At 45.3% G+C, this 27313-nt stretch overlaps 1 protein-coding gene across 3 annotated transcripts in view; it reads left to right on the top strand.

Annotated features, from left to right (window-relative positions):
- The window catches only part of Gadl1 (GAD like acidic amino acid decarboxylase 1), a 168618-nt gene extending 141305 nt beyond the window's left edge, over positions 1–27313 (top strand). For all 3 annotated transcript variants that reach the window (XM_029481848.2, XM_085828150.1, XM_085828151.1), the window contains one exon: positions 26556–27313. In XM_029481848.2, the coding sequence (XP_029337708.2) occupies positions 26556–26729 (174 nt within the window). In that variant the 3' untranslated portion in view covers positions 26730–27313. The remainder of the gene's footprint in view (positions 1–26555) is intronic.

A 27313-nucleotide genomic window follows, 5' to 3' on the forward strand; every position in this document is an offset into this window, starting at 1 on the left:
CATCTGCCTCTCCCTCCTCAGCAAGAGGGTTGCAGGCAAGTGCCTCCACACCTGGCTCTTTGTTTTACACTGGTTTGGGGTGTCCTGTTCAGGTCAGGTCTTCCTGCTGTCTGACTACCCCCTGAGCTATGGCCTTGAGCTATAAGCTCTACAACTTGACAAGGAACTTAGAAGGCCTCTAGCTGCCATCTCCCTGGAGTCTCTGCTCAGAATTCTTGTGGCAGTCCACAGTACGGCATCTCTCGGTGATGGACAAAGAGATAGGCATGGAGCCGGTTCAGAAGGCTGGGTCCTAGGAAATGGGTAAATACAGCACCCATGTAATACCTGATTTACATGCTGGCTGAGCTCAGAGGCTCTTCCTCCAATGCCCATAGGAAAAATGATACGTCATCTCCTCGGTGATTGGAAGAAAAAAATCTAATTGCAAAATATTTTTTATGGGCTGTGTTCCGCATGGTGAAGTTTAATCCTTGTTTGGCCGGTTTGAATTAATATTGTTCACATTTTTACTAGCCATTGATTTTTGAGTAGGGCAGCATGGGAAATCAACCTCTAATCCTGCTAACCAAAGTAGGGCTGGCTGCAGCATCCCCTGTCTCTGCTTCATTAGATGATTACTGTCCTGCTCCCTGTTAGGATAGGATAGGTTCTAGCATCTTCCACAGTCCCTTGCTTCTCATTTTTTTTTTAACATCATGAATAGAGTAGAATTCTAAAAGCAGTGCTTGTATTCAGTGTAAAGTCAAATTATCAAGGTTACTTTTTTTTGCTTCTCAAAATTATTTTACATGGTGTTCTTTAATCCAAAACCCTGTAGGACCTTGAAAAATTCCCAGAGGGGCCGTCAAAGCCATGGCCACCACAGCTGCAAGAAGTTTGGTAGTTATTGTGCGAGACTTAGTGAAAGGGCACACACACTGAGAATGTGTGTGTGTGTGTGTGTGTGTGTGTGTGTGTATGTGTGTATGTCTCTTTGTGTATGTGTATGGTTGGCCTGGTACTTGGTCATTAGAAGAAAGAGAAAGCAGAACAAATCTGAAAGCATCCTTGAGGAAGTATCTCTGAGCACCCGTCCATGTAAGGGATTCTAGAAAGAACTTGGATTTGGTACAGTCTGTTGGCTGCTGGAACATAGTGGTTAGGGCTAAAGGAAAAGTTTAGAGCTTGAAGGAGACAGAAGTGGACTGTTCCTCACAGAAGGACTCCAGTCAGATGCCAACTAGAGGAGACAAAGAATGGAGGAAGAGGAACACCTATGGGTGAAGTCTAGAATGCTAAAGGAAACACAGGACAAGAGCTATAGCTCTGGTAATGTCTGTTACTGTGGCAATGAAAGAAGTGTGTCCTGCCAGGGGGAGGATCAAGAGTTCAAGGTCACTTCCAACTTGCAGTGAGTTCAAGGCAACTCTAGGTGGGGTAGGGAGGGGAGAAAGTTTAACTCTCAAAGACAGCTAAGTGTGGAGAGCAAGCAGAGCTGGGTCGGTGTCTAACTTTTGATATAAGTTGTGCCTTCCATTTTAATACAACAACCCTTTTTTTTATTTTTTATTTTTTATTTTATTTTATTTTATTTTATTTTTTTTTGAGGAGAGAATTTCCTTTTTGGCTGTCTAGAAGGATAATTTATTGTCATGGTAACACTGTAACACCATTGATCACAGAACAGTAAGAAGGGGAAGATGGTAGGTGGTCACATTGCGTCAGACTTACCTTACATAGCGTGTGTCAGCTTCTTACCCTCTTCCTTGAACCTATGAACATGAGAAGGGGGTTCTGAGGGACTTGACAGGGGGACAAGAACATTTCATGTCTCTGTCCTCTCATAGCTACTAATACTTGCTTAATCAGAGCAAGTTGGATAGCTGAGCACAACTAGCTGCAGGGTAAAGTCTAGTGTCCATGATGTAATGAAAAGCATTTCTACCACAGAAGGGGAGAAATGAGGGTAATAGTCCTGAAAAGAAACGGAACCCACCACACATTAATATGCTAGTTAGGTCGGCTTTTGAAATACGGAATTTAAAAAGCAATCCCCTATAGATAGCAGTCTGTTGTGGTTCAAATGAGCTATGTCCTTCACAGGCTCATGTATTTGAGCACGGGATCTCCAGTGTGTGGAGCTCCCTGGAGAGGTCATGGACCCTTTGGAGATGCTAGAGGACATCACTGAGGGCAGACACTCAGAGTTTATGATGTCACCCCAAATCCCATGCTCTCCGGTCCCTGTATGGGATCGGGATATGATCCTTCAGCTCCCTGCTCCTTCCACCTGCTGCCACATCTGCCTGTTGCCATGTTTTCCCAACTATCCTGGGTGCCAGCCCCTGATTCTTAAGTCAAAATGAATTTTTGCCTGAAGTTACTTCTGGTCATGGTGTTCGACAGAAAAAGAACCAATACAGGCGGAGAGTGGTAAGTCACATTCTGATTACAAACACGGATCCTTATCTAGCAGGGGCATCACTTGTGTTTCGGTAAAACGACTGAGCTCGAGGCTAAAGAGACGGCTTGACAGTTAAGAATTGTGGCTCCTCTGGCAGAAGACCCGGTTCAATTCCCACATGGCAACTCACAAATCTAATATTCTCCTCTCATCTCTATAGATGGTGTGCTCACATGGTACACACAGAGAGACATCAGGCACACAAATGCACACATAAAAATACATAAAACTTTTTTTAAAAAGACATAAATTCATAGGAAGTGAGTGGATACAGTGACTCAAAGCATACTCCACCCTGGGCTGCGCTGCAAGCTGCTCCCACCGGAATGTGTATTCGCCTCTAAATTCTATACCCCAAAGGCATGCCAGCCCTAGACCCCCCCCCACCATGATCCCCACTAGACAAAGCAACTCCTCCATGATAAGCTGCTTCTCCCACTTACTTCTGAATGAGGGCACATGGAGTTACAAGGCAGCTGTCAATCACATCCGATCCGTTAGCTGCAAAGGGATTTGGAGCACTCTCTACACTGGATTGGAGGACACTTTGGAGAGACAGCAGGAAAACGCTGAGCCAGGCTGTAACATCTTCCACTAGAGGCTCAGAAAAAGACTTTATTAAAGGGATGGCATGTGTATCAGATCTTAGGAAGGGATGCTTTTGATAAGGATGGCAAAGGATCCATGAAAGTCATTTGTGACTTTTAGCTCAGGGAGCGAAGATGGAGAAGACTTATCTGATGGAAACACAAGGCATTGGATGCTCTTGGACAGGGTCACCAGGGAGAAGAAGCAAAAGAAAGGTCTGGGGAGATGGCTCAGTTAGGAAATCTGACTTTACCCATATTATAAAAAGCCTGGTCTAGAGGTATAGATTATGTATTTGTAATCCCAGGCTGGAGAAATGAACATGCTTGCTGAATAGCCAGCCTAAGCTAATCCACAGGCTCCAGGCCAACGAGAGACCATGTCTCTCAGAAAGAAGGTGGATGGGTCCTGAGGGATACTACTCCAGGTTTTCTTCTCACCTCTGCAATGGATGCATGCATGCTTTTAGGAGAAGCGATCTCTCTTCCCACCAAACATTCATGGAGAACTTTCATTTGTTCTTTATGGCAATTTTTGAGCATTTGACCTTATGCTGTGCATAGTGTTATTCACAGACAATCTCCATCTCCGACATTCCCAGAGTAGGGTGGGGGGGCAAGTGGACCATGCATCAGACAGAACTGGTAAAGTAGAGTAAGCCCAAACCCCATGAAACTCAGGATTGAGTACAGTAGCTGTGGGGCCAGCTCCCTGCCTAACTACCTGCTCTGGAACATGTGACCAGACACCCCACTGGGAGGCCATGGCAATCAGTCATGTCGCATAAAAACCTAGAGTTCTCCACACTGATGAGGTATCTAGATAGACTGGAGTGTTCAGCCAATGAGCATCTCTTCCTGGGTATTCCTTCCCACAAAAGGTCTTTAATTCCTGACTCATCCTGAGTAAGGTGTATGCATTCACATTCGCCATCCAATAAAACAGTTTGGATAAGAAAGGACTGTCACTTCATCAAGGGTTGTCACCTTGAGGGGAGGCCTTGGTTGTAAAGAGCCACACCTAAGTCTCCTGGAGAAGGCCTCTCTCCCAGCCTCTCAGTACCTGGTACTCAGGTAACCAAATAGGGTTCAGTTGTCTCCCCTACCCCAAACACACCAAGATTTGGAAGAAGGTAGAGCCAGGATAGGAAGCAAAGAGGAGAAAAGTGATTGGCTATTGAGAGTGTCCATCAGGGGTCAGAGTGTTCCACTAACTTACTAAGAAAGGGGTTCACCATAGAGATAGGTGCTTAATTCAGCCTACTGCATACATATATAACCCTTAGAAAAATGTCACTAAGTACTAGGCTCAGACACAAAGTCTGTTGTATAGGCAGAGGTTTAGAGTTCAAATAGTTGTAAGAGAAAAACGTCCTCTGTCATCCTCCACATTTGACTCTAGGCTCTGGAAACAAACAAATCCACCGTATAAAACCTCCATGGTGAAATCACTGTATCCTCCCAAGCCTCATCTGTAACATAGGTTTAATAATACCTAGTTCCTGGAACAGTTGGAAGAACGAAGTTTAAATTATTGAAAACTATGTATCTTAGTATACATCAGAGCAAGCTATAAAAATCGCCTGCATTTTCTGAGGCTCAATACCAGTCCTGCCACCTTAAGCTCCAGAATTTGTCTTGGTTTTGATGATTTGTCTGAACAACATTGCTGCTAGAGTGTGTGTGTGTGTGTGTGTGTGTGCACGTGTGTATGTGTGTGTGTGTGTAAATTCTAGTTCCATGCATGTGACATATGTGTGTGTATTTGTGTGTAAATTCTAGTTCCATGCGTGTGTGTGTGTGTGTGTGTATGTGTGTGTGTGTGTGTGTGTGTGTGTATAAATTCTAGTTCCATGCATCAGGTATATGTATTTGTGTGAAATCAAGAGGTTGATGTAAGGTGTCATCCCCAACCACCCCCATCTTATTTCTTTCCAAGATTTATTAAACATGGAGGTTGCTGATTGGCTAGATTAGCTGGAGAGCTAGCCCCAGAGACCCCTCCTATCTCTTCCTCCCAGTGCTGGGGTTGCTGGGACTACAGGTGCATGCTAGCACACTCAGCTCCTTCTGTGGGTGCTAGGGATCTGAGGTCAGGCCCTAGTGTTTGTGGGGCAAACACTTCACTGACTCTTCATACACAGTCTGCCCTTTCATCTCTTCTCAAATTCCCTTTCCACTTTCAATGCAAATGTCCCTGCGCATTTACGGCTTTATGGGCTTCTGATGAGCTAGCGCCTCATCCATCCCCTGTCCACTTTTGCTAACTAATACCATCCTGATTCCTTGCATCAGCTGAGTTTTAAATGTCAGACAGGTTGGGTTGATTTCAGAAGCTATATTTGAGAGGAATGGCATACATAAAGAGAGATTTGATAGTGGCCAGGAAGTCATTTCTTACTTTGCCTTTAAACGTGTCTTGGAAGCAGAAATGCAGCCGTGCCCAGCGTTCTGTGAATGAAGGCAGCGTTTCTGCTGAGAGGGGCAGCTTCCAACCCTCATACCGAGGTCAGACCACAGCTGCTCCTCAAATGGCCCTGGAAAAGCTGAAGGAAGCTAAGGGGAGAACAGAAATACACCCTTGATGATTCAACACACACTCAAGAGCGTATACAAACACACACACACACACACACACACACACACTTACTCACACACTCACCTTCTGCTTGTCATTCCATCTTCCAGAACACATTTATAGGTATACTCGTGGGGGACCATGAATTGCTATTATGTCACAGAACAAAACACCCCAACTCAGTGGTTTCTGTCTTCTGGGTGGTCCTTCTGGTTTGGGCTGATCTGGTCTTTTTATGTCTGCAGTTGACTGTGGGTCAGGAGCTAAGTTTGCGGTTATTTAACTACTGTGGGCTGATATGGAACAGCAGGGCTTTCAGCTGTGTAATATCTCACCCTCTGACAGGTAGTCCAGGCTGGTGGTCCTGGGACAGGGAGCACCCAAGAGAACAAGGGAATATTTGTAAGAAGTCATGAGGTCTGCACTTAGAACCAATATGCCATTGCTAATGCTGTTTTCTATGGGCTGAGAAGTTCTGTAAGATCAACCCAGATTAGGTGGAGGGAGAGTCCGTCATGTCTCTTCACGGAGGCATTTTAAAGTCAAGCTGCAAAAAGTGATGTTGGTCTCCAGTTGTGGTTCTACCCCACACTCTGCTTCCTGAGTGCCTCACTTACCATGATGGACTGTACTGCTCAAACCGTGGGCCCAAATAAATCCTTCCTCCTTTAAGTTGCTTCTTAAAATAATGTTGTAAAATTATGTGCACGCATGAGTGTCTATGTGTGGGTATGTGCAGGTGAATGCAGGTGCCCGCAGTGGGCAGAAGTGGATGTTAGTGTCCCTGGAGCTGGAGTTACAGGGTTGTGAGCTGCCCATCATGGGTCCCCTAGAGGAGCAATCAGAACTTTTAGATGCTGAACCATCCCTCCAGCCCCTAGAGTTGCTTCGTGCCTTTTGTCCTACTAATATCATGAGATAATGGAATTGCAATTATTGTGCTATAAAGACACTTGAGTTCACAACTTTATATAGTGCATAGTGTTTTGTGGCTTGATCGATGTTTCCATAGCTGCAGTCTCGATGGCTACATGTAAGGTCACACGCATGTAAGGCTACATCTCAGGTTACATTTTGCTTTCATTATTCGCATTTTGCATGTGAGGAAACAGAACAGCATGAGTTGAGGAGTTGAGCAACTGAGAATTTGAAGATGGTAAGAGCCTAAACTTAGCTCTTTCGCTACCAGGAACAACAGAGTGAGCCTTAAAAACATTTCAACGTTTTCCCACCACAGCATAACATTTCTGGGCATCTCTTTCATACATACATCCTTTGCTCATACATCCTTTGCTCATACATTTATCACATCCACACTGAGATTATTCAGAGGGCTCTCTTCCTTCGGGTCAAGTGGGAGATACTCACACACACACACACACACAGACACACAGACACACACACACAGACACACACAGACACACACACACACAGACACACACACACAGACACACACACACAGACACACACACACACACAGACACACACACACACAGAGACACACACACACAGACACACAGATACACAGACACACACACACACACACACACACACACACACATCCATGTTACCAGTACTCCCCAGTGAGCATTATCTTCTATTGGCATCTCTTAAAGAGAGAAATACACAGTGTCCCACCTTAATGGCACTGCAGAGGAAAAATTTCTCCAGGTACAGGCCCCAAAAGTTGCCAGAGAGAAGGAGGTGTCTTCATCTACCTCCTAATTTAGTATATTTAATGATATTAATATATAATTATATATAGGTTACCTTTGTTTATACTAATGCTGGCATAGAAAAATAATTGGGCTTATGAACATTTTTTTCTATACAGAAATTCTAAATTTGGGGGCAAGGGGCACAGCTCAACAGTAGAGCACTTTTCTAGCCAGTGGAAACTGGGTTCAGTCCTGAACACCACAAAATTAAAAGAGCTCAAGAAAACAAGCAAGCAGGAAATCCTAAATTTATTTGCATTTATTTTGTGTGTGAGTATGTGTGCATGTGTACATGCAGGTGTATGTGAGTATAGCGGACAGGAGTTACCATCTAGTGTCTTTCTTCCCCAGTCTCTCCTTACCTTATATTTCAAGGCAGGGTTTCTGCCTTGAACTCAGAACTGGCTGATTCAACCTTCTGGCTAGCCAGCTTGGTCAGGGATCCCTTGTGTGGTGGTTTGAATATGCTTGGCCCAGGAAGTAGCACTATTTGGAGGTTTGGCCTTGTTGAAAGATGTGTGTCACTGTAGGAGTGGGCTTTAGGACCCTCATCCTAGCTGCCTGGAAGTCAGTCTTCTCCTGTCTGACTTTGGATAAAGATGTAGAATTCTCAGCACCTCTAGCCCCACATCTGCCTGGGCACTGCCATCCTCCCTCCTTGATGATAATGGACAAAACCTCTGAACCTATAAGCCAGCTCCCATTAAAGTTGTCCTTTATAAGAGTCGCCTTGGTCATGGTATCTGTTCACAGCAGTAAAACCCCAAGACACCTTGTCTCTGCTCTCCTGGGGCTGGGATTCCAGGCAGGCTACCACTACCACCTGGCATTTACCTGGGTGCTAGAGATTCAAACTCTAGTCCCCTCATAAGTACAGGAGGCATGACGCCATCTCTCTAGCCTCCCTAAATTTCTTACTATCGTGTCTTCTTCCAGGACTCTTGCTATTTTAATAACAGGAATGAAACCTGTCAAATGAAGCAGACTGGTGATGTCGTTTGGCCAGTATCTCTGTGTAGATCTTCCAGCCAATAAGTAATCACCGCTTGGTGTTTTCAGACAAATGCGGTTAGGGTAGATTTTAGGAACAGACTGTGTCTTTTTGATGACATTAGAACTCCAAATTCACATCTACCTACTAGGTAGTCAGGGCATATCTGTGGTCATTGTTCCACAATGCCACCTTTTTATTCCATGGAGGTAAAGGTCCACTCTTGATACAGATGATAATTTTCTGGACTCTTTCGGGAGCAGTCGGCACTTTTCTAGAATCTTCTATGGTGATGCTGGAGTGGCTCTCCTCTGCTGTGCCATCTCAAGGAAGCTTCTTGGTCTTTCTGTGTTTTAATGTGTCATATCGGTCAGAAAATTTAATTGCCCTCAAAGCATGTGTTGGAGTATTTTTCAGAAAACTGTTTTAAAAGAAAGGAAGGAAGGAATGGAGGGAGAAACAGCGAGAAGGAAGAAAGGGATAGAGGGAGGCAGGAAGAGAGGTGGGAGGCCACTACTACCCTATGGTTGTTGGCTCTCAGCAAGGTGAAGATTATTTTTGTAGTAAAATTCTTGATAATTTCATCCTCGAGTGCCAGTTTCTGTCTGTTCCCCTCAGCAGACAAGCCAAAGCTTAATTTGCTTCATTGGCTTCGACTTTAACAAAACCAGACTCCTGGGCAGTAAAATTTCATAGGCATTTAGAAAAAAAAAAAAAAAAACTTTTTTTTTTTTTATCCTTGGCTCATTTATATTTAAATATCTTCTCCACCATGAAACTTAAACATTTATGCACGGAGGTGACACACTCCTTACCTAATCTCTCAGGTCAGCCGTGGAATCCGAGCCCCAGGCTCTTGATGCTCTGGGTGGTCCTTGCTGGCCATGGAGCGGGCGCTGCCCTTTTCCACATCCCTTTAGGATGGAGGCTTTGAGCTGCTTCTCATTACGGTTGCACCACTTTCAAAAGGAAGCTACGGGATGCCCCTTCTTCCCGCCTGGAGAGATCTGTTATTCCATGAAAAGTTTTATTTTCTCATTTGCACACAATTACCATTTACTTCCCAAAAGATGTCCCTGTGGGCTTCTCTTCACATATCGATAAAAATAGAACAACAGATTCGCTGACCCTGCACCACTCTGGACTTTGTAATCCAGGGGGAAAGCACAAAAGGAGGACTTCACGTTTGAGAGACAAACTGATACACTGCCTTTTCTGCCTCCAGGAGCTGGGGAGAGGGAAAGAGGACTTTAGCTTTTGGTTCCAGTTTTCCAGGTCTCTCAGTGAAGATCGGATTGGTGAAGAACAGACCCTTTGCAGAGCGGACTCCCTACATTTGACATGGCTCAAAGGGCTCAAGCCCACAACCACACCAAGCTAGAAGAAGGCCAACGGGTGGCAGTTTCTGCAGGTTTTGTTTCCAAAGGCTCAAAGGCTGCACCTTGTTGATTAAAACACTTTGCTTTATGTTGTAAAACAACGGAAGGCCCCAAACTGAAACTATGTTCTGCTTAGTAGGATGTGGTCAACAGGGCCTGGGGAGCAGTGGGGTGAAGCACAAGATGGATTTTTGTTAAAACTAGGACAAAACAGAGTTATTCTAGGCAGTTCAACCAAGAAGACTGATATCAGGATGGCGGTAAGTCACTTCCTCACGCATGTGAGGAAGCACCATGTCTGTTTGTGGGTAGTGGCAGTGTTTAGTTTTTTAAAAGGAAGTTGGTTGGGAGGATGTCTGTTAAGATACCTCCTTCACATATATGAAACTACCTAAGATTTGGTAGTTGTATATGTACAATGACGGAATGCCCAGGAGTGGTTAGGGTCAGTGGCCTCAAAGAGTTCCCATTCCCAGTAGATGCCAAGGTCCCACCAGCTTATTAGTATTGTCTTGCTTAGTCAGCGATAGCCTCACACCTATACATCTTCTAACTTAGTCGTCATGTATTCGAGAACTTGAGAAATAATTGCCCCATCCACTAGAACAAGTACTGTTTCTGTAGACACAGTGTCCCTGTGTAGCCTGGAAGTCACTACACAGACCAACATGACTTGTGCTCACACAGATTCACTCGCCTCTGTCTGCTAAGTGCCAGGATTAAAGGTGTGCAGTGTGCCACAGCAATGAGCTTGCACAAGGACTTTCCATTGTTTCAGATTGCCTTGGTATGCCATTGGCACATCTCAGTTCTCTTGCTTCCTGCGAAACCCCTGGACAGGTGCTGTTCTACCCTGTGAGAAAATACAAAGCAATTTAGGGAAGCTAGAGTTTATTTTGGTTCAGAGTTTGAAGCCACACCCACTCTTGGCAAAGGAGGAGCTTGAGGTAGTTGGTCACACTATACCCAGAGTCAGGGAGCAGAGATTGATGTTGGCTGGTGAGCAGCTTGCTTTCTTCATCTCTGTGAAATCTGGTAGCTTAAGCCATGGAATGGTGCTGCCCAAATGATCTTCCCTCCTCAGTTAGCTCAGCACAGGCACATCTTCATGGGCACGCCATGAGGTGTTTATTTCCAAATCCCAAGTAGACCACCAAGGTTCCCCATTCCAATGCCTCTTTGTGCGAGCATCAAGAAGCCCCGTGTGTGTTGCAATGCAATGGCCTTGGCTGTGCTGCAGCCTCTCTCAAGAGGCCCTGTCCCCTTAGCATCTCTGCCTTCTTTATGCAAACAACCATCCTTGAATCTATGTTTTTTAGCACTACCTTTGTCCAGCCACTCTCTGGAAACAGAGGGCTCAAAATGAGCTTGTGTGTATGTATGTGTTGAGTGAGCGTGTTGGGGGTGGGGGAGGAAATAACCCTTAGCTTTAGTGATTTTTACATTTGTGTCAAAGCCAGGATGCAAATCTACGCCACGACAGGGCTTTTCTTCAAAACCTAAACTTGGGGACATGGTGAGGCCACTGGGAGGTGGCAGCACAGTAGGTCTACTTGGTTTTCCTCAGTGTCCTTGGGGCATAGCTTTGGTAGAGAGCATATGGGGAGAGTTCCCCAGTAAACATGTCAGAAATCCTCTCTCTTTAAATCTCCATCTTAGACCGTCTTCTGCAGAGACCTCCAGTCAGTCTAGAGCTTTGGAGCTTCTGTCTGGCGCCCTTAGCTTGGGGAGAGGGGAGGGGAGGGGAGGGGAGCAGAGGGAAGAGGAGAGGAGAGGGGAGGGGAGGGAAGAGGGGAGGGGAGGGGAGGGGAGGGGAGGGGAGGGGAGGGGAGCAGAGGGAAGAGGAGAGGAGAGGGGAGGGGAGGGGAGGGAAAAGCAGAGGGAAGAGGAGAGGAGAGGAGAGGAGAGGGGAGGGGAGGGGAGAAGGGAGGTAAGAGGTAGGGCTAACCTGCCCATAGACAGATGCCTGCCTTGTCACCCCATCCACTACTGAAGAATCCATAATAAGAGAGGGGCGGAGGCTGGAGGCAGGAGGCAGGTTCATCCCTGAAGATTGACTACTGCTCTTGCAAAGGAGCTGAGCTCAATTTCCAGGGCCCAAGCTGGGCAGCTCACGACTGTCCCCTAACTCCAGCTCCCGGGCACCCAGTGCCCTCTTCTGGGCTTCACAGGCACAGCATGCAAGTGTGCAAGCCTACACTTGCACAGCATGAAAACAGAAACATCATTTTTTTAAAGTAGATTATGTGGGTCTGGTGACCACAGTATATGGATGATCTCACTCAGGACACTTTCTGTCTTGTGGATGCCGTAACTATGACAACAGGCTCACACATAAATTAGGTCTCCCCTGGGCAAACCTGCATCCCTAATTATGTATTCTTCTTACAGCAATTTCAAACCCTCCTCTTCTCCCACTAACTAAAGTATGTCACAGCATACAGAGAAACCCTGTCTTGAAAAACCAAAAAAAAAAAAAAAAAAAAAAAGAAAGAAAGAAAAAGAAAAGAAAAAAAGAAAAAGAAAAGAAAAAAAGAATGTGAATGTTGAATTATATTCAGCTCTCTTCCTGGGGTTAAAAACTTTAGCTGCCCCCACTCGTTACTGAATGGTGTGGTACTTATTGAGTGCCATTTGAATGTGGCATGCTGCAAAACAGGTGCAATTGGCACTGATTTTTCTGATAGAAACTATTGAGGCCAGACAAGTTTTAATTTTTTGATAGCTGGGATCTCTTGCCCAAGGGCCTCTTCACTGCAGACCACCATGGCTGTCTGAGGCTTGCTTCAAAACACTGGCACCCTGGTATCCACCTCCTCAGGTCCCTATGTGCCATTCACACCATGGAGGCTGTGGGAGGAAACTGTAGCCATGCTGACTCCAGTCTCAGAGATGCCAACACCAGAGCGCGCTGGTCTACCTCTCCCGAGAGGTGGGTAGGATAAATTGTTGAATCTGGTCTGTGCTAAAGTCACCGTGCTTTGTGGCTCTTCCGTAGCTTAAAGCTCACAAGGCTGGGGAGTTGGAGACACCTCGGCCAGTAAAGCTCGTGTTGAACCAGCACAAGGACCTGCCTTTAGAACCCACGTAAAAAGCTAGGTGAGTCACCAGTATGGAGTCTTAGTGCTGTGACATGGGAGCAGAGACAGGTGACTCTACCAAAGCTGCCAGGCCTGTCAGTCTGGCTCCCCCAAAGCTGCCAGGCCTGTCAGTCTGGCTCCCCTGTAAAGTTCCAGACCAATGAGAGACCCTATCTCAAACAAAAGCTGTGACTTCTGAACTATACCTGTTCCCTGTGCACACCACCACCACCACCACCACCACCTCATGCTCACATCATTATTTCAGGGAGCAGAGGACAGTCCTAGGGATTGAAGCTGGTACCTTGTAAGCCCTATGAGAGTATTCACACATTCCTACAGATTTTGTTATTTAGCTGATTATTTGATTGTTTATTTTAGACAAGGTCTCCCAAAGTTGCCCATGCTGGCTTTGAACTTGACCTTTGACCTCCTTCCTCAGCCCCCTGAGTAGTTGTCACTAGAGGTAAGCACCTCCAAGTCACACTTGTCACTGTTTTCAGACCGATTTAAAGTAGTCCTAAAGGGCAATTGAATCAGGATCCAGTTTGGATTTTTTTCTCTGCACTTCCCCTTATCCTTCACTAGATGGCGTTCTGAGTCAATCCATAGCCTCTGTGCCCCTGTTCCGGCCCAGGGGAAGGTAGAAGCAGCATCCCTCCCCAACTGGCTTCCCTTTCCCCATCCCCAGATGAGTAAATGAGGTCTGCATGCGGCTGAGCATTTGGGAGGCTGTCCTTGTAAATACTGTTGAGGTGGCTCTAACGGGAAGCATTTTGAAGTCATAGAATAGTTCTGTTGATTGGCAGGAAGTTTGGAGAGACCCATCATTACTGACCCCAGCGATCTAGCTGGTTCAGTGAATCAGGACCACATTCACTCACAGACCTCATAAAGGAGACAGTCAGTCAGTCCCAACCACCTGGTTTTTATGTAGAAAGGACAAATAGGTGAAAGGGGGAAATATAAAATAGACTAAATCTGGGACTGGAGAGATGGCGCGGTATCAGTCTTCCAGAAAACCAGCATCCATGTCAGGGGCTCACAGCTGCCTGTAACTGTGGCTTCAGGGAGATAGATCACCCTCTCCTGGCATCTGAGGTCACCTGCACTCATGTGGCAGGCATATATACACATACATACCCACACAAACACACACACACATACAGAGACGCAAATGCACAAAGTGATAACATAATGTTTTAAAAATAGTGACACATTAATTTGATTCAGAAAAATAGGACAGCAGCTACCTTTTCAGGAGAAATTGGATTTGAAGATTTTTTTTTTTTTTTGCAAAAATGTCCAAAGAGATGTATGCGTTGATATGACTTTATCCCTTACCAGAATGAATATGAGTGTGTGCTTCCAATTCAATTTAATTCCACATCCCACTTCTTCTCTCCCTCCCTCCCTTCCTTCTTTATTATTCAGATAGACGAACACATCATAATCTTGACAGATCTATGCAGAGTTAGGTCATTCATGGCTGCCAGTAGTCAAGGAGACTGCAGTGTGTGTGTGTCTGTCTGTCGGGTTGTGTGTTGCGTGTGTGTGTGAATGTATGTATGCATATGTATGGATATAGTGTTTGAGGTCTAGAGGCTTATCAATGGGAGGATTTTTAGACCATCCAAGATTTTTAGACCAACCATGCTAAAACCCTGGGAGGAAGGATGGCTTGCTTATGACTGTGGTCTGTCTGTCTTCAGGAACACAACAGATCCTGATTGATTAGCCTCGTAACCTGTTTGTCATGTGACTCACTCACCCCTGTGGAGAAGAGCTCCATCTGAGGAGCAGAACAAGCCTGTGGGGACCGGAAAGGCATCTGCTGTAGACATCCATGTATTCTCAAGCACTCACACGATGTGTGTGCTACCACGAATAGCCTGAGGGGATAGGAAGGGGATGCATGCTAACCCAAGCAGTGCTGTCTCAGAACAGAAGGTCTCAGGACTCTTCTGTCTTTCCATGGTCAAACATACCATTGTAGGAGTCTGGAAATATCACTCGGGGATTCAGAGCAGTGCTCACTGCTCTTCCAGAAGACCCGAGTTCACTTTCCAGCACCCAGAACGGTTGGCTCCTAACTAACTGTAACTCCAGCTCCATGAGACCCACCACGCTCTTCTGGCCTCTCCAGGGACTTGCACGCACATGACATGCACACACATACACAGAGGTGTAAAAGTAAATCATTTAAAAATATCTCATACCATTTTATTCCCACTCCCCTGCAATGATGGCTGCTAAGAACACCAAAAGAAACACAGCACCACATTTACAGAAAATCCTCTGATAAATCCTCTGAGTCTAGCTCATTCAACACCCCCCACCATCATTTCAATGTTCATTTTCTTCCCTCACCCCAGCTGAATTGTTGTTGTAATATGGTGGTCTTCCTAACTGTAGGAAGTCTTATGGGCAGGACCAGACTCTCTCTCAGACGAGGGAAGAGTAAAACAGAGAATGAGAGATGTGCTTGTACACAAAGTGTTTGCCCTCCTATTTGTTCCCTGTCCAAGGATGAGCCTCGGGCTATTTCCCAAACCCCACCCCCATGAAAGTGGAGGCATTGAAAACCCTGTGCCCATCACAGACTCTTTGTGCTTCTTTAACGTGGAGGTTCCCATATTTGGATCAATTGGCTAAAATAAATTTCCAGACCCAACATCTTAGTGATTGTAGGACTCAGGGTTTTCAATGACTGGATTCTGAAGTCAAGACTTCCATGCCATCTTCATGGTAGACTACTACTGCCTGTACACTTCACAGGACTGCTGAGGGCTGTCTCCATTAACAATGTCAAACCCCGTTGTTGGTGGATTAGGGTAAATGAGTGTTGAGTCCAGGTAGCCTTGCCTACTCTGCAAATGATACCTACTGCAACAACTGCTGCTCCGTGGCGGCGATAAAACATCATGACCTAAAGCAACTTATTTAAAAAGTTTGGTTTATGGTTCCATAGAGACAGTCCCTAACAGCTCTGAAGGAGGCATGGCAGGCACAGGAAGTTGAGAGATCACAACTCCATCTACACAGGAAGCAGAGACAGAGAACAGGAAGTGAAGCCAGGCAACAAGACCTCAAATCTTGCCTCCAATGACATAGTTCTTCCAACAAGTCTGCCCTCCATCACCTCCCCCCAGATATCGCCACCAACTGGGGACAGTCTCAAACACATGAGCCAGCGAGGGACATTTCTCATTTACTCCCACAGCGCCCTCTCCATATGCGATCTAAGTTTCTTTAGGCTCAACAGCTTATTTTGCTAAAGTCTGTGACCCTATTTCTGTTCATATCACTTGAGAGTAAGTGTTCTTACCTGCGTTAGGGTCATATGAGAGACTTGATAATGAGTTGTGTTATCCAGGGAAAGAAAGTAGTTCTTAAAGACTCGGGCCATTATTTTGCCCAAGAGGGAAGGCAAGAACATGGGGAGGCAATCTCAGTATCTTATAAAGAGTACCGCCTCAGGTACTTTGTCACCGCAATGGCAAGCTGACTGCGGAGCAGACATTTAAGAGAACACAGAGCAACATGTGCAGTCATGGCTTGGGGGAAGAGGGTGAGAAGCTGTCAGTCAAGTCAAGACTGACCATCATTTAAACACCGGAGCCTCTTCACACAGCAAAGAATGCTCGAGCTTTATTTTCTAATCTTTGCTCACATAAGATAAGGCTGTGATGCACAGTTTCAGGCATTTCACAAACTGGTGAAATTTTCTAAATTTCACAATGCACCAATTTTCTATCATTCAGAATATAAGCAGGAATTCCTTAATCAGTTCTCTACACTATCTTCTCAAGTCATGTCTCTCCTTGAGCCTGAAGACCCCCAATTCAGCTGGGTTGCCTGGCCAGACACCCTCAGGATCATCCTGCCCCTGCCCCCACTACTCCCTCTCCCCAGCACTGGGATCACAATCACACCGTCCCAGTCCCATCTTTATGGAGGTCCTTGGGTATTGAACTCAGGTCCTCCTGATTAACCAGCAAGCACTTTGCCCATAGCATCTCCCACAGGTCACGCTCAAGCGTCCTCACTTCCTGTAAGGTCCCCTGTCTTCACCCTATTCCTCCCTGCCTAGGCTGTCCCTGTGTAATTCTTTCCAGCCCCACCCTGTCTTCCATATGGGTCTGTACTTCCTTTGGAGTGAGAGTCCCGGATCTGTGAACCATCCATACATTCATACCGAAGCAAACTCCACTTAAGCCACCGCGTCTCCATTCTCCTCCAATCAATGCGCTGTTCCAAGACAGGGCTGTGGGTTTGTATCTCTGCTCTCTGTTAGCTCTGGTTATAAAAACAGAAGCCAGCATCTCCTGAAATGAGGCCTCATAATATTCTTTTCAATTTCCTTTTGAAAGAAGGACTGACCCCCTTTGTGAGCCCTGAGATGAACATGGCCTGTTAAATGCAGATGTGTCTGACCCTTCGTCCTGGAAGTCAGGGAAACGGGAAGAAGTATCAAAGCTACTCCCCAAACTGGGTCAGAGCTGTGTTAAAAGATGAGAGGATTATTTCAGGAATCTTTACAATAATCCATTCACCCAGGTTGAAACAATTTATGTAGTGTTTTGGGGGCGCTGTCTGGAGAGATGAATGAGCCAGCCAGAGCTGCACATGGCCTCTCCTCTGGGTTCCAGTTTTAGGGCTTCATTCAGAAGAGCCCATTATTTTAGAAGCTAAGAAAAAAGCGGGCCTTAAAGTACAGTTTTCATCATTTCCCCGCCTGTTTCTGAACACACTAAAAAATATGTAATCCACAATTTACCTCCCACTTCAGTGCATGAAGAAAGAATGAGGGCCTTAGAGATTGACTTTAAACATACAGTTCCCGTGACCTTCAAACCTTCAGGGAGGCAGGGGAGTCACCTGCAGTACGTGCTGGCGTGTGCTTGGCTGGTGTATTAGGTTAATACATGTTAAACATGAAAAGCTTCCGTCCACATTAAATCAGAACAGGCGAGGAGCACTCACAGTGTCTGCTGAGAGTTTATGTGGTCCTGGCCACTGCAGCGATGGTGGGAGATGCAGGCCTTAAAATATGTAAAAAGGAAAATACTGAACATGTCCACTACAGACTGTAGTGGTGTGTCTGTGAAAAGGAAGGGCCATGAGAGAAAATGCCCTTTCGAGTTCTTCCATCATCAACAGACAGGGCTGAGCGCTGGAAGCGCTTCCTTACCTAGCGAGTAACAACCAGAGGGGAGAAGTCGGAGTGTCCGGTAGAAGGCAGCTCTTCAGTCCAAATGACTTGATTAAAATTATTTTTTTTAATGTATAAATATTACATATTATTATATGATAACTATTATTATATAACCAAGAACTAACTTAGAGAAAAGACAGTGACTTTTGTTTTTATAAACTTTCTTGTTTTTTTATACTTTCTATTGATTCATTGTGAATTTCACATCATGTACCCCAATCCCACTCATCTCCCCAGCCCTCCATATCTGCCCCCTGTCATTGTAAACTACCTCCAACAAAGGAAAACATAGGTGAGAGATAGATAGATAGGTGGGTAGAAGATAGATAGATAGATAGATAGATAGATAGATAGATAGATAGATAGATAAAAATAAGGAGGCAGGTAGATCTTTGAGTTCAAGGCCAACTTGGTCTGCAGAGCAAGTTCCAGGACAGCCAAGGCTATGCAGAGAAACGCTATCTTGAAAAACCAAAAACAAATAAAGAACAACAAGAACAAAGCTTAAAACCGTGGTGTGTCCCAGTGTGTCATATAGTACACCATTTTGCCCAGTCAGCTTTACTTGCAAGTGTTCATTGCAATGAGTCACTGGTTTGGTTTGAGGCCCCTGGCTTCTACTACACCATCAGTATTGGATCCTCCCTGGGACTCCTCAGATACCCTGTCACTACCTACATTTGGCCCCTCACCTGGTTTCCTGTGTGCAGGTGCGGCTGGTTACCTGTGCTCACACACCATGCGTCCGTCTCCTTATATCTTCCCAGCGATTCTCCTGCATGGCTCTATCCCAGAGTCTCCTCGCTGTCCCAGATGCCCCGCCTCTATTTCCTGCCTAAGCCATAGGTGGTAGCATAGACCACAGACATCTGATGTCGACACAGACCCCTGCTGTTGTAGGGCCACGAACCCAGGACTACTGATCCTGGTGGCAGTCTGGGCTGAGACTTCACCATGGCCTTAGGTGGCAGTGCAGTCTACTCACATAAGGCTGTTCCTCATCACCTCACATCTCCAGATCTGCTTCTCTGTCTTTCCTGCCTCTCCACTACACACTTCTGCACCCCCCCCCCCTGTACTGAAAAGATAGTACCTAAACGTAGAGGTTGTAGGCCAAACTATGAACTTAATGTTGCAGGTGTAATTTCTTTTTCATAAGTTACTAACTATAGCCATTTAATTTTTAATAATTTTATCACATTTATTTGTGTGTGTGTGTGTGTGTGTGTGTAGTGTGTGTACAGTTGCCATAATGCATGTATGGAGGTCAAAGGACAGCTTGCTCTCCCCAGCCCTGTTGGTCCCTGAGACTGAACTCAGGTCATCTGCTTGGTGGCAGTCACTTTTCCCTGGGGATCATTTTACCTGTTCATAAATGTCACCATTGTTAACATTCTTTTTCTGCTCTATATTGTGTGGGTCAGGAATCTGGAAAGAAGTAACTTAAGGAAGCCTTATTTTAGCTCATGGTTCGAGGGTGTCACCCACATTCGCTCCTACATTGCCAGACAGAGGCATTGTATTTAATGCCCTAAAGAGCTTCAGCTGCAGTCAGAAGCTTGTTGGCATGGAATAAGCCAGTCACCAAAAAATCTCAGCACATGGATACTTCACTTCAGGCGATGATGGAGGCAGATGCCATTCTCAGGAAGTTGACGGAGCCTCTTCATCCTCCTTAGCACCATCCTCAAAGGCTCCTTCTCTCCCTGAGGTTTGCTTGCTTTCCTGGGGCTTGACCCCAGGGCTCTAAGTGACCTCCCCAGCTCTGTGGGTGAGATTTTAATTCTGCCCTTTCATCGTCGCTCACTCCCCTATTGTATCAGGCATCAATCTGAGGAGAAAAGTCTTGTCTGTGATCACATAGCCAGGGCCCTGGGAAGGGATAATGGGCCATCACCCCCAGGACACAGGGGGAATGTGGGTTCGTTCTTGCTTTCTCACTCTCCAGAGGAGAGACCATTTCTAAGGGATGATGTTAAGAATCCTTGAGAAACATAAAAACCCTTTTCAACTCTGTCTTCCTCTCCTGCTGACCCTTCAGTTTAGCTATTATAATTGTGGTCCACAGCAATGTTAGTCAGTCATGGGAAAACCAGGAAGGACCGAGAGCATCAGGGCTGTCACTTACTGAACAAGGACACTTGGACATTGGAGACAATGGGATTCCTTCATGGGTGGGGTTATGGCAAGACCTGTGGGTTATTTAATGTCCTGATCTTGGGAACGCTAAATGCAAGTAGCTCTCCACAGTCATTGAAGCCATCTTAAATGGTTTAGTGTGCTGTGTATGCAAGTGTAACAAATGTGAGTGTGTGTGTGTGCACGCAGACATGCAATTGCATGTGTGTGTGCATGTATGTGTGTGTAGCTAGAGGTCAACGCTCCATGTCTTCCCACATATTATGTTTTTGAAGCAGGATCTCTCTCTCTCTCTCTCTCTCTCCCTCCCTCACTGTGGAGCTCACCAGGTTGACAATACCAGCCTGCTACCAAGCTGCAGAGATCCTCTTGTTTCTGCCTCCCACATTCTGAAATTGTGGGCACATCCCAACACCCCACTCTTGTTGGTTTTTACCTGGATCCAATCTCAGGTCCTCATGGTGTTCTGTGGTGAGCACTTGACCATCACCCCAGCCACCAGCACACTTTCCCAAGCCCTGTGCCACTCTTCCTACCTCTGCTGGAATTTACTGAGATGCACTTCACCTCTCAGCGCACAAAGGACATCTCTGAACGTGGCTGAAATGCTGGTGTTGGCCCCCAACACCTCTTGGATTGCTCACAGCTCAGCTGGCTACTGGAACACAAACGAATATTAAGCTTTGCTTTATAGAGGGCATAAGCTGTTTATTGTGTCCATTCTTCAGCTAAAGCTTTCGGTTCAGTTTGGTTTGTTTTTATGACTGTTCATTTTAGCTGGCCTCAAATCTATGACCGACATTAGGTTTATTGGCATGTCTGCCCGAATTGTCTCAATGGTGTAAACACCATGTGAAGCTAACTGCCTCCTTCAGACACGATGACTCCAGACTCCTAATTTTGGGACTTGCTCACTTGTGTTAAAGAAAGCATGAGTGGGAGGGACAGTTCTTTTCAATGGAGGCACATGCTAGTCTGACTTTTCAGATGTACCTGGGAGAAATTAGGCTAAAAATATTCATAGTTGGAAGAGGCGTGTCTAGAGGCAATGTAGCCTTTTTCTTCTTGTTCTGCCAAGCTGAATCCATAGTTTGGATGCATGTGATTTCATGGACTACAGATCACCAATTTTGTATCATTTAAGCTTGAGAGACTTACAGGGATATATCTCAACTCTAAATTATAGGGTGGGGTATCTGGGCAAGGACACCGTGCAGAGGAGCAGGGACAGGTAAAGAATTAAGACAAGAGAGATGCTAAGATGTGGGCCATAGATACATTGGAGAGAGAAAATTGACTCTTCAAGGACTCAGAGTAAAAATGCTCACTGTTTTCTGGGGCATGTTTAAGTAGGTTTTACCCTTGACAAACAACCTGACTAACTTCTCCAAATTTCTCCGGCTTTGAAATTTTTATTTGTGGCAAATTGATGTAAGTAATTCAAAAGATTTCATTCCCCACCCTTCCCCTCTCAAGATTGCATCTCTTACCTAGCATGCCCACCTCCGTCTCTGCAGATGTTTTAGCAAGAATTCGTTGTTATTCAGTGTCTCCCAAACTCATATGAAGTATATCTGATCTCCTTAGTAAACAGAAATACAGCCCACCAGGCACATCCATCTAGATGTCAATGCAGTGCTCTGACAGGTATCTTGAGGCAGGTGACCTGTGTCATCAAACACCTGTAGGAAACTTGATTCTCAAGCTTCCTGTGACAGCAAGCTAAGTAACAGATTCCAGGGGAGCCTGGCAACCTGGAGCCACTTCTGAACTTGGACTTCATGGTCATTTATTCACTCGCAAAATAGGCCTGTATGCTGACAAGTTAGGCAAACACAGGCCCTTCTAGAAAACCATAGGAAGTCGTTCCTATCCCTAATTCATTTCAGTTGTGCTTCACCACTGAGAAATACTGTCAAGGTAACCAATGATAGTCCCAACTTCCTACAAGTAAGCTCACATTGTCTGGACTGGAAATAAGGTTGGAGCCCGAATGGAAGATCCTACAGTCACTGCGCACGCAAGTCGGGAGATTCCACGTCGAAAACCCGCTAAGGTGCAAAGGCTTCTCCTAACAATGAGGTGCAGTCGATGCTTTGAGGGGAAGAAATCAATCAGAAGTTGTGGATTTCTCAGCATTTCTGAAGATTCAAGTCTTAACAGATGCTCATAGAGGGAAAGGGGCGGGGGAGAGTGGGGGTTAGGGGGGAGGAGACCAGGTACAAATTAAAATTGGTTAAAAGCAAGTTAATTTTAAGAAATGCATGGTGTAGTTCCTAATGTGAGTACTTAACAGCTTTGGAGCACAATGGCTTGTCTTTTATACAATCCACCTTGTAAGCTACACTTTGGTTCATTGTAGGGAGGCTGCCATGGTAACACCCCATACCGCTGATGTCTGCCGTTTCTTATAGAAAGACATCTATATAGATACAGATATATGCAAAAGATATGTAAAGTTTTTAAGATGCCCAGACAAAGCATTATGAGACAAAAAAAAAAATCTTCCAAAATCACCATTGAGTTTGCTTTGTGTTGGCATCTTCTGCTGGTCATGGAACTTGTCCTTAAGTGGTTTGTGTAGCCAGTCAGACTCCATTAGAGAAAACATTTTTTTTTCTTTGTGACAGATTATCAATTGTGATTTATTTGTGTCTTAAATCTACATGTATGTATCCATTATGCACATTGGTGCAAGGGCCCCAAGGGGTCAGAATTCCTGGAACTCCAAGAGTTATTGATGGTTGTGAGCTACCATGTGGGTTCTGGGAAACAAACCTGGGTCCTCTGCAGGAGCAGTGAGTGCTCTAACTGCCGAGCCAGCTCTCCCAGCCTCTTACTTTTGATTTTTTTTTTTTTTTTTGAGACAGGATCTTATATAGCCTAGATGAGCCTTGAATTCTTGATCTTCCAACCTCCATCTTCTGCACCCATAGATTCATATCCGTGTTAGTTTTATGTATGGACACATTTTTTTTTCAAAAGATATTGTCTGTATATGACCATCTTTCCTTATAGGCTGAGAAGCAGCTAGGCCAGTTGTTATCAAATGGTTACACCTGGTTGGAGAGAGTCATTTTTTTGTTTGTTTGTTTGTTTGTTTCGTGCTCCCTTCTGTTTAAGCACCTTTAAATGTCCTGTGTTGTAGCAGGATAACCACAGAATGCTGTTGAAATGACCCAATCATTACTGGAACGTAATGTACAGAGGGAAACAGAAATCCTATGGAAACGAGGAGGGGAAGCCATGCAGTGAAATGGAAGTGTCAGGGTCCTCCCCCACTTAAGATGCGAGAACCAAGCGCACTGAGGCACAAGGGAAAGAATTTGATTTACAATTTGAAGGAAAAGCTGAGGGAAAATAATTGAGAGCCAGGAAGCAATCTCAGCCCCGCCAAATTGCTTTCCGCCATGCGTGCCCCATTTAGGTGTGAGACTCCTGGACTTCCATTGCATTTGCGCATATTTTCCTTTTCCTGTGAATATTCCATCTTGCCAGATTAGGAGTGTTCCCCTGCTGCTGCCAGCAAAAGGGAGGATCTGAATTGCCCAGTATCGGCCTGGGCCTTACAGCCTTGTAAAGGGAGAACGTTGGTGTGTTTAAGCACACGGGTGATAATCTGACTGCTAAGGAAAACATTCCGGTCTCCACACTGTAAACATGTGGGCGCTTTTCAATTAGTTCAAAATGAGCAATGCAAAGCAGAAAGAACTGGCAAAATGTTCAGAGTACTGACTGCTACCTTTATGATGAAGATTTGTGCTAACAGATTCCATAGGGAGTTGGCTGTGAGGGTCCTCCAGACTTTCCTACCCACTCCACACTTCTGGATAGATGAGGCCCTTACCATGGGCCCGGTAGTGACTACTACTAGGAATTAATCTTCGAGTTCACTGACAGGTTAATAAATTCCCTGCGTACTGTCAAACTCTCTCTCCACTCATTCTCTGGGACCCAGGGATATTTTATTATTTCTTCGCAATCTCAGAAAACCAGAAACAAACTTGAGCTTGGGACACTCCTTTCGCTTCCCACTTCAAGAGCGTTGCCCGTGGAAACCTATATATATTTTTTGTGCCTGATGCAAGAGCAAAAATTTAAACCTCCAGAACATCTTTATATTAAAACATATCCTCTTGCGTTTACAGCTTACTACATTGGAAAATATTTCTGAGGCTGCATGACGCCTCAGTAGGCAAAGATGCTTGCTCCTGAGCCTGCCAACCTATGTTGGTTGGCAGATGGAGAGAATGGACTCTTACAAATTGTCCTCTGACCTCCATCCATGTGGTAGTGGCATGCACCCTGCTTCTTTCTAAAAAAGAAAGGAAGGAAGGAAGGAAGGAAGGAAGGAAGGAAGGAAGGAAGAAAGAAAGAAAGAAAGAAAGAAAGAAAGAAAGAAAGAAAGAAAGAAAGAAAGAAAGAAAGAAAGAGAGAGAGAAAAGGTAGAAGAAGTTAAGGCAAAAAATATTTCTGATTTGCTTCTAAGCTTGGCAGCCTGACAGATTCGCTTTGATAACAGCTTCACAGGGCTTCAGTGCTGTCCTAAGCTGACTGTGAGTCCTGAATGCTTTCCATGGGGGGAAGTGGGGGATAGGAAATGCCCTCCTTGGAGAGCAAAACAGAAGCACCGAAAAGTAAGTTGGCATAGACAAACAAAACTAGGTTGAAGCCATGAATATAGGTGCTTCAAATTGGCAGGGAGTCCGAGCTGATCTGTGCCGTGGAACTGCAAGCTCATAGCAATGGATCTGAAAGGGGCCATGATCCTAAAAGCATCCAAGGATCACAAGCTGCTAGCTCTGAACAGGACGCTTTTGTACTCTCCTTGACAGACATGTGGCCCTTGTGATCAAGGCCTTCCTAATGTTGATCGCTGCTGGCACCATGCTGGGATTTCTATCACGGCCTCAGTTTACATACAGGTAGCCAGTGATAGCTTGTTTGAATAGAAAAAAAAATGTGGCTTTATCACAAGCCTACATAAGACTTGCTCTACGTTATGTGGTGACCAAGTGGGGTTGTGACCAGATGTTAAGAGCACACAGTGATATCTGAATGAGAAAAAGTTCATGTTACATGTGTGAGCACCCACATACACATATGATACATGCATATCCATGTACATACATATAAGCAGGGAAGCTCCCTACTTAAGCCCATGAGTGTTAATAAAATCCTAAAACAAAAAAGAACAGATCCATAATCATGCGGCATTTTTGTTTGTAATTTTTATATTTTACATAAATATTTTCCCATTATACTTGCACAACTATATATATTTTATTTCCTCATCTTTGACTGAAAGGACATTTGTTTTATTTTCTTGTCCATTGAGTGGGGCTTTCCAAATGCTTAAGTGAGGCTTCTCTTAAATAGAGGTCAGATAACTCACGACCCATTACCATCCTATAATGTACACTCATGGAGACTCATCGGCAACATTCAATCCAGGCATGGCCATGACAGCAGAGCCAGACAGTGTGTGTGTGTGTGTGTGTGTGTGTGTACATCCTACTAAATTATATATCCTGGTAAGCAGATGTAACACAAGTACAAGGAAAGTGTGAGATACATTTTATCAGATAAAAAAATTTGCCAAGTAACCACTCACTCTGAGACACATCCCTCTTGTGCTTTCCTTCTGACTGGAATGCCCCCTCGTGTCCTGTTTCCACACCTATCCTCTTTGCCCGTATCTTCTATCCTTCAAAGCTCATGGCCTATCGCGATCCCTAGAGCTCATTGGCCAGCCAGCAGAGCTGAAATGGCAAACCTTGGTTCAGTAAGGATCCCATGTCCTAGGTAGCTTTAACCATCAACTCGACCTAGCCTGGAAGGGAGTCTCAATTGAGAGATCTTCCAGATTGTATTGAATAGTGCCAGGGAGAGTGTCCTGATTGTTAGTTGGTATAGGAGGGTACAGTCTACTAGGGACAGCACCACTTCCTGTCCAGGTCATCCTGGACTGTATAAAAAAAAAAAACATCAGCACTCAAATAAGCCAGCAAAAGCCAGCCAGCAGTGTCCCTTCGTGGTTTCTGCTTCAGGTTTCTGATTGAGTTCCTGCCCTGACAGCCCTTGATGATAGACTGTAACCTGTAAACTGAAATGCACTCCTTCCTACCCCGAGTTGTTTTTTGAGCAGAATAATTAATCCCAGCATCAGAATGGGATCTCACGATTCTCCCGAGCCTGACCCTCCTCACCTGCCAGGGGATGCTGCCACCACCTCCCCTTGGTGCCAAGGGTGAGCTAATACAGCACAGCCACTCAACTTGGTGTCTATATGCTACAAGTTCTCCATGCATTATTGTTACGTCAGCCTTGGGACAAGACTGAGAGACGCAGCAGCTGACGAGAGAACAGGTGAAGTGCTAGGCCATCCGGTTTCATCCATGTCCTTTCTCCCCTTGTAGGTGGCCCCAGCCATCAAGGAGAAAATGATGAAGAAGGGAAGTCTGATGCTGGGCTACCAGCCCCACCGGGAGAAAGTCAATTTCTTCCGCCAGGTGGTCATCAGCCCTCAAGTGAGCCGGGAAGACATGGACTTCCTGCTGGATGAGATAGACAGCCTGGGGAGAGACATGTAGCCATGGCTTTCTTACCCCCAGCGGCACCACTCCTGTCCTGGGGAGGGTCACAGATCCAGTGCATCTGAAGACACACTAGGTAGATGACAATCCTGGTGCGATTAGGAAACACATCCACTCCCCCTGCACAGAAAACCAAAATGCTAAGCAAATAGTCCTAAGGGTTCTTTGGCTGCCTGCTGCTACTGTTTGTATGATGGAGAAAGTAGATGTAATAAAAAATTATTCTCTCAAATATTATCCTTGGAAACAACCCCGGGGAGACTTTAGGCAGTGCCATGTGGATGGAAACTGGATTGTAAGTCCCATTGCTCTTTAGAAAACATAGAAACACCGCGTGGAGCTTACAGCAGTGAACTCTAGTGTGGCCCCTGTGCCACCAGCATCAGCACCACCAGGGATTTACTGAAAACACAAATTCTCCAGCCTTTCCCCATACTACCTGAACCTCTAGTTCCACCATCCTGAGGTTTAATAAGCTCAAGAGGTGAGTCTGATACACAATACATCCTGAGAAACAATGATCTAGTAAAAGCCTTTACAGATGTTTTCCCCCTAAAAGACATGTGATATTTCAATAGCCC

This window comes from Mus caroli, unplaced genomic scaffold (assembly GCF_978045245.1).
Source record: "Mus caroli unplaced genomic scaffold, Mus_caroli_1 scaffold_11, whole genome shotgun sequence".
In the NCBI taxonomy this organism is placed as follows: domain Eukaryota; kingdom Metazoa; phylum Chordata; class Mammalia; order Rodentia; family Muridae; genus Mus; species Mus caroli.